The sequence below is a fragment of the Dipodomys ordii genome, unplaced genomic scaffold, assembly GCF_000151885.1.
Source record: "Dipodomys ordii isolate 6190 unplaced genomic scaffold, Dord_2.0 Scaffold1000001531, whole genome shotgun sequence".
NCBI lineage: Eukaryota > Metazoa > Chordata > Mammalia > Rodentia > Heteromyidae > Dipodomys > Dipodomys ordii.
In genome coordinates this window covers 1-11,214 of record NW_012285148.1, presented here as the reverse complement: position 1 = coordinate 11,214, position 11,214 = coordinate 1, and the positions used below count along the sequence as shown (strand labels likewise).

General features: G+C 43.2%; 1 protein-coding gene across 1 annotated transcript; it reads right to left on the bottom strand.

The window, feature by feature from the left end:
• Positions 1-10,537: 10,537 nt before the first annotated feature.
• Positions 10,538-11,209, bottom strand: LOC106002797 (tubulin beta chain-like; the record flags this gene model as incomplete). Its single annotated transcript, XM_013037582.1, has 1 exon — positions 10,538-11,209. A coding segment is annotated over one exon (672 nt), but the record flags the coding sequence as incomplete, so codon positions are not given.
• Positions 11,210-11,214: the final 5 nt, after the last annotated feature.

Sequence of the window (11,214 nt, the reverse complement as noted above, 5' to 3'; positions counted from 1 at the left end):
TCAACAGATGCTACAGCCATCTCTGTGAATCACACTGGGACACCGAGGTCCCCAAGCTTACACTTGTCCATGGTACTCCTGTTAGAAATCAGAGTCTTGGACTTGGTAGGTAGGTGAGCTATACTACTATTTTGTGCTGGTCATTTTTCAGTTGTGGTCTTGCTTCCTATACAGATACAATATAGGGCCTGGACTCACCTATTTTAGGCTTCCTATTGTAGTGAAGTTGATATGCATCCCTAGCTTAAGAGGAGATGTCACCCACCTTTTGGCCTGGGCTGGTCCTGAATAATGATAGTCCACATCTCAGCATCCTAAATAGTTAGGGTTGCACAGGCCACTCCCAGCTCCAATGTTCCTTCCTTCTCAACCCTACCCACTCAGCAGTGACTGACAGCTCTCTCTCCTCAGTTACTCTTACCCTCTGATATTTCAGAGAGGAGACACACATTTTCTTCTTCATTGTCCCAAGACTGCTTGATATTGTACTGTCTATCTCCTCTCATTCTAGGCTCCCTAAGGAAGTGATACCCCCGGATCCTGGATGTTTCTGCATGAGGAGGTAGGTCCCAGTGACACAGAGGTAAACGTAGTTATGAACCCCAAAAGGAGGTCCTGCTACTCCAGCTGTGGGCTCTCAGTTCCTTCTGCAACTCCCTCAGCTACAGTCATTCTCCATGATATAGTGGTCTTCCAGCACTCCCCACATTGATGGGTATGAAGACAGCATCATGATAATTGGCCAGGTCAAACTATGGGCACTCAGTGATGGAGTTAAAGGAGTTTCACTTGTTCCCCTATCCAATCTGACATCCAGTCCCTCCCTTCAACAGAGTATAATCTCTGTGGATGCCCTTCTCTACCAATTCTCTGTCTCTCTCTAGAACTAAGGAACAGGTGTATGTAATTGAGAAAATGCAAATACAATCTCTCATCATGATTGAGCTAATTTCAATAGGGAAAAAATGAACCACAAATTTATACTGAACCCATCTCCCCACTTCTTTTATTTGTGCAAGTTTGATCCCTAATTGCTTTTGTGTGTTTGTTGTCAGAGGTGTATAGGTACAGTTGCGGGGGGGGGGAGTTGTGAATACTAGGACTTGAACTCAGGTCCTTTGGCTGTTAACCTGGATTTTTTGTTCAAGGCTGGCACGCTTACCATTCCAGTCACTGGTCCATTTGTGGCTTTTTCCAGGCTAACTGAAATAAGAATCTCTTGGGTTTCTCTGCCTACACTGGCTTCAAACTGCATTTCTGGTATCAGCCTCCCAAAAGGCTAGAATTACAGGTGTGTGTGAGCAACTGGTGCATGGCCTCCCACTGCCACTTTAAAAGGGCAGCTTTTAGCTGTAAAAGAACAATTCTTGATTGAAAACTGGGTATCAGCGTGATTTGTGCAGATCTGGAGGCTCCTGATGGGAGGAATGGCCTTCCCCTGGGAAGGATCACAGCACTACATTAACCAAGTAGATTGATGAAATGTTCCCAGACAACACTCCAGATACTCTGAGTAGAACAACATCCAAACCACAGGTCCTTAAGACATTGTCTGAAACAATTTTTTAACGAAGGTACTCACAGACACGCCTCCCATAATCTTGGGAAAAATAACAGTACAGCAGCCTTCTGGATCGTGTCCGGGGGTATAGGGTGATTCGAACCAAACCTTTTCATTAGCCCAAACCACATCACAAAGAGGCATTATGGATGCTCCTACTCCAATGGCTGGGCCCTTTACTGCTACAATATTAGGCTTCTTAAATTGAATTAAAGTATTCACCAAGTTTCTAAGGTTAAAAAAGTAAATGGGGAACAGGTAAAAACATTGCATGTGTGAGCAGATGACAAAAATCTATTCTAGATTGCAAGTTGCCAAACAGAAAATGTGCTAATCATAAAAACTAAGATTTTTTTAAAAGCCTCCTCCAAGAAAATGTAATCTGTCGATATACTTGCTGCAGGTTGTAAAGGCTTACCTACAGCCTGGATATCACACAGGGTTGACTGCTGCCACCGGTTGTAGGTGACATAGCCAGAACTGCTTTGGTATTTACAGTGCCTCTAGGACAGTCTGATCATTATATGTAGCATTTCCAACTTTCTCTCTTTGAAGATCCAAGGATCATACTGACTTTAGGGAGTTCTTGTGTCCAAGAAAGGGAAAATTTAGAGTGAACTTAGCACCAAGATTGTCTGGTACTGACTGAAGGGTTATTGACTAAGGGATAAAACCTGCCCCTGCTAGGAGACTTTACACATTGAATCTGGGAACAACAGGTATTTTCTAAGGTCTTATAAACTGGACTAAATTAACTTAGGGATATGGAGCTAGACTAATTTAAGACATGAGGTTGGAAAGAAAGATCAGCAAGCATCCCGATGCTGGTATCCCATTATGTGTTGGTGGATGCTACCGCCACATGAGATTGGAGAGCAAAGCAGCCATGGGGGGAGGTGGTCTAAGCAGGGGACATGATCTTGCCATAAGGCACAGCAAATGATTTGCTGGAGTTTATTTTTACAGGCTTTGTAATTCCGGGGAGGTTGGTGCTATACTATATAGGGAATAAGCTTCTTCCTCAGCCTCCTCCCATAAAGCTGATTCTGTTTTCAAAGGTGGTTTCTTGTTCTGATTTCACACAGTAGAGCAAAGCATAAATTTATACCTACCTACATAAAAAGTTATTCTTTTTATGTAGTTTGAGTCTGACCATTGAAGAAAAATTACAACTTTTCATACACAGAGTTCTAAGCAAGCCCTTGACTGACAACAGTCATTGAGACACTTCTACTAGTTCTCCATCCTCTGAACACTATCAAGATGGAATATAGCACTGCCTCTCCCCTTACCCCCCACTCCCCACAAGTCCTGAGGGTTGAACTCAGCGTTTTCTGTTTAGTTGACTGGCACTTGACTATTTGAATCACTTTCAGTCCTGTTTTTACTAATCACTTGGAGGCTCAATTTTAACAGACTTTTCTAATTGACCTGGTCAAGATCGTATGGATGGATTTTCGACTTTTGAGTAGCTAGGATTACAGATGTAAGCCATCTGCCTCCTGCTAGATTATATTGTAATGAGGGAGGTTGGGAGGTTTGTAAAGAACACAGGAGAACAGGGCTTGCAGATGCAGATTCCAGCAACTGGTGTGAGGTGTAGTCTATTAGGTGAGGCTGACCTCATCGCAGCCTTGCCATTTGCCCCCAAGGTCAGTAATGTTTTTGTGCTATGCGAGAATTGATTCCTTTAAATGAGCAAGCTACACTAATTTCTCATGATTCTAAATGAGATGTCCCAAGGCATTGTTAGAATGCTCACACTGGGGTTTAATGATAAAACTGTTGTACATAAACACATAAGAATCAAAAACTGTCCACTATTCCATGCTTATCCCATGATATATTTGTACCTATATAAAAAATTTTGGTCTCAAAAATCTATGAAGAAAATCAGTATCAGGGTTTCAATGGGATTGATATATTGTTTTAAAGCTGCAATTTCTATTTTTCCTGGAATAATAATAATGCCAGATGAAATTATGTCTGTGTCTCAGAGATCCATGCTAAATTAACCAGCAGCCTTGCTCAGAGGAAGGGTGCCATGATGCTGTGTGAATTCTTTTTGTAAACATGAGTTGAACAGAAACTCAGTTTTTTAAAACACAGCCACCCATCAAAGATTTGTAGAAATGACCTGTCAGGAGAGACTTCCCCAGGCCAAAAAGCTATAGAATCATGAACTACAAAATTCCAGCTGCAGTGTGTCTTGTGGTAGGAGATCATGATGGACCTAAAGAGGAAAATGTGTACAACTTTTTTTAAGTATACATAAGATTTTGTTTGCTAACCATGGTTCTTGAACATAGGGCCTGGGCATGTCTCTGAGCCTCTTTGTGCTCAAGGCTAGTGTTCTAGCAACTGAGTTCCAACAATACTTCCAGTTTTTTCTGAGTAGTTTATTGGAGATAAGAGTTTCATGAACTTTTTTGTCTTGGCTGGCTTCAAACTGCAGTCCTCAGATTTCAGACCCCTGAGTAGCTAGGATTACAGGCATGAACTAGCTGGTTCCTGGTTTTTATATATAACTTTTTAAACTTACAATTAAAGCCCATAAACATTAAAAGATGTGTAATGCAGCATACTCAATTAGTATTTATTCCCACTGGATCATCTGTGAACTGAGTTAAAGATTTGCCACAAAGTTAGTTTTTGAAGACAGAATTCCTTCTGAGAAGACACTTGAGAAGGTCAGATATTAAGTCAGACCATCATAGAAGGGAGTAGCAATTGTCTAGGAAATCCAGGCAACAAGATCTGAATTAGGTAGTGTGCTGCCTTGCTCAGCATACTCAGCTTTATTATCTGAAAGAGGAAGGATTGAGTGGGAAGAGGTCATGTTCCTGGGGCAGTTTATGGGTTTGTTTTGCTCTCTCTCCAAATTCTCTAATATAGGACTGCTGAGTAATAGCCTCTTCCTTTGAAAACTTCCCACATTATCTCACTGTATCAGGAGTGGATACCTCACTTCTGTGCAGAGGAGCTTGCTTTTGGGTCCTTCAGACTCATGCAGACACCAAAAGCCCAATGCTATAATTGGAACCCAAGCTACTCAGTTTTATCAATGATGTACGGGCTGTTTCATGACAATGAATCTGCAAACTGGCCGTCATCAATTCCAATAGTGGAAATAGCAGCCCCAGACAGTGGACAATGAAAGATATTAGTTGATCTCCATTCTTACTTTCCTTCCCTTCCATTCTGGATATTTCCCACAATGAGGATCCTAGCGTCAAAAATTTTAAGGAATTTGAAACATGACACCACAGAAACAAGCAAAAAATATACATAGAAAAATTGTTTTGTGTAATGTCCCTCTTAGGCATATAAAGTTAATTTAAATAAAGTGAGTAAGAAAGAAAAAGGTTTTAAGTAAAACTGCTCTAAATAAGTACTTTTTCTGATTCTCCCATATTCCATTAAGAAAAATGCTCATGACAAAAATAGATTCACTCAAAGCAGCAGCAATGCAGGTTTGGCAGAAGCACAATGTCTCTGTTTCCTATAATATCAGCTGAGCCTTCTGTGGGAGCCAGGAGAAGAACATGGCAGTGGGAGGTTGGTAGAAGAAGTAGGAGTGAGGATGTGATGAAAACATGCATCTAAAATCACCTAAAATTGCAAGAGATGCGGTTTCTGCTTAAATGTGTGTATCTATCTTTTCTCTTTTTCTAATCCCAGTACTACAAAGCCTCAGGCTCTGTCAAGGTCAGAGACTGGACAGTGGAGGAGGGAACGGCTGGAGAATAGCAGGAGTGGTGAGAGAAGTTCCAAGATGCACAGGAGAGGACACAGGTGGTCTCACAGAAAATGTAAAAAGTCACCAGAGAAGACAATGGTGTGTGTGCGTGTGTGTGTGCACGCGCGTGCGTGCGTGCATGTAGAAAGTGAGGCTTAAAATCATGCAACATATCCTGAATTATGGTTCAACAATGATCAGTGTCCACACATTGATATGAGGTTCTGATAGTCTAGAGCAGAATTATGTCCACTGATTAAGGCTTATAATTTCAAGTCAGGCAAGAAGGCACTGCCTTCTAGTACTATACTACAAAACTCCAATTAGTGAACCCAGAATAACAATGGGATTACAGCATTTCAAACCAAACACTTCTGGCTAGGTCATTCATGCCTGCAATCCCAGCTCTGAGGGCGGTATATGTGAGGGAAGAGCAATGCCCAAAAATTACTTAAAATACTTAAAACAAGAAGGGGGCTGGAGGTGTGGTAGAGTGCATGCCTAGCATGTATGAGGCTTTGAGTTCAATCAAACCATGAACTACCAAAAGAACCCCAACAAATGTAAGATGTGCTCATTAGCTGGATTCAGACACCTATGCAAAGAAGCCAAAAATGTATGGCTTCGTTCTTCACTATAAGAAATATTTAGAGTGGGGCTGGGAAGGTGGCTCAGTGGTAGAGCGCTTGCCTTGCATGCATGAGGCCCTGGGTTTGATTCCTCAGCACCACATAAGCCAAAAGAAAAAAGCTGGAAGTGGCACTGTGGCTCAAGTGGTACAGTGTTAGCCTTGAGCAGAAGAGCTGAGGGACAGCGCCCAGGCCCAGAGTTCAGGCCCCACAATCAGACCGCCCCCAAAAAAAGAAATATTTAGAATTCTGTGAAGATATGAGATGTGTACAACACAAGTAACATGCAGCTGTACATTACCTATATAGCACTCTTAGTCAACATGCCTGAGCAGTTGCTGTGTTTCACTTAGCCTCAAAATCAGTTATTGGCCTCTGATAAGCAGTCATTTAAGTCAGACTCATAGAAAGAGCAGATGAGTTAATTGAGTAACTGAGTTAAATGACAGACATCTGGAAACAACCTGCTCAAGCTGTGCACAAAGGAAAAGAACCAACACTTGAACTTAAAATTTGGTCATGTCCAGTGCAAGTTGAGATGTATGCAATCGTGGAGCTTTCCTGGCCATTGCAAGCTGCCTTTTCAGATACTAGTCAATGTGCATGCATTGAAAGCCCCCTTGCTGTGTGCTCTGCCACAGCACTAAGACCATCAGTGTTGTAGGATGACAAGGAAATTCCTCACAGGAGAGAACATGGCCATTGTTATCTTGCACAAATAAGAAACCTGTCAAGCTGGGCACCAATGGCCCCTGACTGTGAACCTAGCTACTCAGGATGCAGAGATCTGAGTATGGCAGTTAAAAAACAGCCTGGACAGGAAAGCCCTTGAGATACTTATCTCCAATAAACCACCAGGAAACTGGTAGTGGCACTATGGCTCAAGTGATAGAGAGCTAGCCTTGAGCTGAAGAACTGAGAGATAGTTCATAGGCCTAGAGTTCAAGACCCATGTCCAGGAAAAGAAAAAAAAAAGAAAGATGAAAGAAAGAGAGAAAGGAACAAAGAGATAAAGAAAGAAATAGAGAGAGAGAGAGAAAGAAACAAGGAAACAAAGAAAAGAAACAAAAAATACAAAGAAAGAAAACAAACAAAGAAAGAACGAGAAAATTGAAAAACAGAAAGAAACCTGTCAAGATGAGAGTTTTGGCAAAGTTCCAGCCTCTGCAGTTGAAGACATCCTGACCTGGGAGATGGCCCAAGGACAGAGGAACTGTTACCTTCTCCTAGTAAGAGCCAAAGCTCCCACTGGGCACATACAACTAGCATGGAGCAGATGCCCATCACATGCATACTGCCCCATGTCAGTGTGGCCAGAGTGATTAGCAGCCAAGCTGCTAAGTCCCCTCCAATTCCCACCTCCTGGGCACATTGTGGGCCAGCTCAGAAGGAGGTTTCAGAAGAGCATAAAGAGCCACGCAGCAAAGCAGTGGTGCAGAAGCACAAACCACATGTCTCTCTCCTCTGAGTTATTCTCAGATGATTTTGTGGATAACAAGATGTGGGTGAAGCTGTCTTGCTTCCTGAAAATATCTCTGTATCCATAGGCACTCTTTGTCTGCCTCACACTGAAAGGCAAACACTTGTCCAATGGCTGGTCTCCTCTGTCGCCAATATATTTCCTTTTCCCAGCCATCACTCCTTAACAGACATCTGCATGTTGGCTGATAGCACATCCATGAATGGAGATGTACCTGCCAGTGGTTTGAAATCACGTTGGTCCGTGATTTCCTATCACCAGTTCTCTTCCACTGTCACCTCAGAATTAGACCAGAAGCTGGTCGAAGTTCCAGGATTTATCAACACAACGATGTCAATATCAGAACCTTGTCAAAGTCTACTTCAAAATGCCTTTCAGTTTCAATCTATGTCTGACAGAAAATCCACCCCATACTTTTTTTGGTCTAGGATATGTACAGCTATAAACTGGGAGACTTTTAGAGAATGAGATTAGAGAGAATGGGTCTCCTGGACAGGATCTGCTATAGGTATGACAAGGTGGAAGGAAAAAGGAAACAGCATAAGGAAATATGATTAACAAGGCCAAAGTGGTTAAAAGAAATCTCTCCAATGCAAGAAGGTCCTTCTGACAAACCTGTTCTTGTTGAGCCATGGCTGGTATGGTGGTGCCACTTTAGACTCTGGTCCCATTAGGGCAACATACATGTCACGGCTTCTTCCTTCGATGGCCTAGGCTCTCTACCAGAGGTTCATCCCCCATTCCTACCACTGCTTTCTAAAGGGGTACACATATCAAGGGGCTCTCTTATTTCCACCTACAAACATTCTACCAGTGTTCCCTCATGACACAACTCCTCAATGCCAATCTGGGTGTTTTGCCTTGACTCCTAATATATCATATCTGGAACCTAACATTTGTTACCTTTCCTCCTTTTGGTACTGGGAACTGAACTGAGAGCTTTGTGCATGCCAGGCATGTACTGTACTACTGAGCTGCATCGTTACACAGAGCTTTGCTTATACTAGTCAAGGACTCAATGATTTAATACAATTACCAAGGCACATGAGAATAAGGGAGATGCTGCACTTAGCATTTGGACAAAATAATCACCCTGTCTATAGGAGTCACTTCAACTTTAGCTTGTGTGGCAATGAGTGCAGAGCTCTGGCTAGGAGAAAACAAAAGCCATGTCGGAGAAATACATGATAATCTACTGGTAAAATTATCAACAGGAGTTTTCTGAGGGATGAGGCATGAGTCATTAATTATGAACCAAGAACTACTTCTTCAAAAGTGTAAAGAAATAAGCCAAAGCCACCAGAAAAGACTCAAAAATGGGTACTTAAGAGAAAACAAAACTGTTCTTAGTCAAACACTGGAAAATAGGTTGGGTGGGGCCTCCACCACAGCTTGGCCTCAATCCTTAACCCACTGAAGAATGAGAGTGCCTTGGCCAGGCCTGCCTTCAGTTTGGACCCAGCAGCCTTAGAGGATTTGGAGTTATCCAACCTGGTCAGTTCCAGGACTAGAGACCCAGGGATATCAATTTGCTGGCCCACACCTACTCCCTAGGACTCCCACATTGGAAGCTATTTGCACTTTGATCTGCCCTGGGGCTTCTAGTCACACATCAGCCTATCTGGCAGTTTACTTTCTGATGAGTAAGACCAACTTGGCTTAAAGATCTCTACCCCACCCCTCCCGACTCTAACCCAACCTCAGGCCTGGTATAGGAAAGCTTAGGGAACTTACCGTCTCCCAACTTTACTAGAAACAAGGAACTTGCACCTCACCCAGTAGTATCTTTTCTTAGAGCTTCCTAAAAGTTGCTGGATTCCCATAGGTCATGTTTCTGAAGAAAAAGGGGCTCTTACAAGTTATTAGTGGTCATGGATTAATGCCTGACACAAAAAACCTACCTGGAGCCTCACTGCAAGAAGAGTGAAAGATTCTGGCAAAAAGAACCAGTGAATGATTTTGGCCTCTGGTGAAAACAGAAATGTTCACCCTCTTCCTGGCCATTGTGTAGATTCTAAGCAATTGAGATTTCTGTCTCACTCATGTAAACATACCCAACAAGCTGGATCTTTTTCCCTTACAACCCCCTGTGGGCCTCAGACAGCCTCGAATGCTGGAAAATGAATATGAGAATGGGTCATTGGGCCATGTCTCCCTTCTACTCCTTGACTTGGAAGTACTGAATCAAGCAGATCTTGATACGCTATGTGACTGGTCAACTTCTCACTCCCTCAAACAGCTAGACTCACTTCTGTCCTTGGAGTTGCCATATGACTTGAGAAACTACCCTGGCAACCAGGATCTTGCACTCACCTTGTGAGTGCTGCTTCGCTGCCAACTGAACTGTAAGCACAGGGATTGAGGTTCCTGCTACTGTTTCTGGGGAATGTGAATGAAATCCCTCTGATAGGGCATGAGAAGGAGAAGTAGATCCTTAATGGCCAGTATTCATACCTGCATTTTGTGGTCCCATTCCCAAAGAGGAATGCATACTAGGTGGCAGGTAAAGCAAGTCTTGTGTCAGAATAAAGGAGGAAGAGGCCCTGCTACCTCAGTGCCCAGACAAGTCTTGAACATCAATCCCTTCAGTACTCCAAACATCACCTTGGTACTAGGAAAATTGTAACATCTGGATCTGGTTTACTTTCTCTTCAAACTGCTTTTATGCTACTGGCATGCTATTGAGAGACTGCTAACTTTAAAACTGGGCCAGGAAAATAAACAATATTGGCATTTGTCATCCTCCTCTTCAAAATAGTAGGAACACCATGAATTTGAAACTCCTCTTGAGCACCATTCCTATATTGCTAAGATTAAATCCTGCTGGTCAACTTTATATTTCAAATATATTGAAAGAAAAAAAGAGATTCTAAAGAAGAATAAGGACTCAAGAGTACAAAATTTATACTTCTTTATTTATATAAACAGGGCTTTAAAAATAATATTATTTAAAAGAAATCTGCATTTTTACATTCACCATCAGTGAGTTCCTGACCGGAAAGGCTGTGCATGATGCTACACAGCAGGGACCTCACTGCACAACAACAGGAGCTCAGGAAAGCACCTTTCATTTGAGAAGTAGTAGGCAGGCTCTGACAGTCCTGTTGCACTGCTACCAATGGAAAGTCTTAAACTTCTTCCTCCACCAAGTCTTCTTCAAATTCCCCCTGTTCATCAGCAGTGGCATCTTGGTACTGCTGGTACTCGGACACCAGGTCGTTGATATTGCTCTCAGCCTCAGTGAACTCCATCTCATCCATGCCTTCTTCCGTATACCAGTGCAAGAATGCCTTGCGCCGGAACATGGCACTGAACTGCTCTGAGGTGCGCTTGAAGGGTTCTTGGATGGCAGTGTTGTTGCCGATGAAGGTGGCCGACATTGTGAGGCCACGCGGGGGGATGTCACATACAGCTGTCTTCACATTGTTGGGAATCCAGTCTGCAAAGTAGCTGCTGTTCTTGTTCTGCATTTTGAGCATCTGCTCATCCACCTCCTTCATGGACATGCGGCCTCGGAAGATGGCAGCTGCTGTCAGGTAACAACCATGGCGGGGATCACAGGCGACCATCATGTTCTTGGCGTCAAACATCTGCTGGGTGAGCTCGGGCACTGAGAGAACATGGTACTGCTGGCTGGCCCGGCTGGTCAAGGGTGCAAAGCCAGCCATGAAGAAGTGTAGACGGGGGAAGGGCACCATATTCACGGCTAGCTTGCGCAGATCTGCATTCAGCTGGCCAGGGAAGCGCAGGCAGGTGGTGACTCCACTCATGGTGGCTGACACCAGGTGGTTCAGGTCTCCATAGG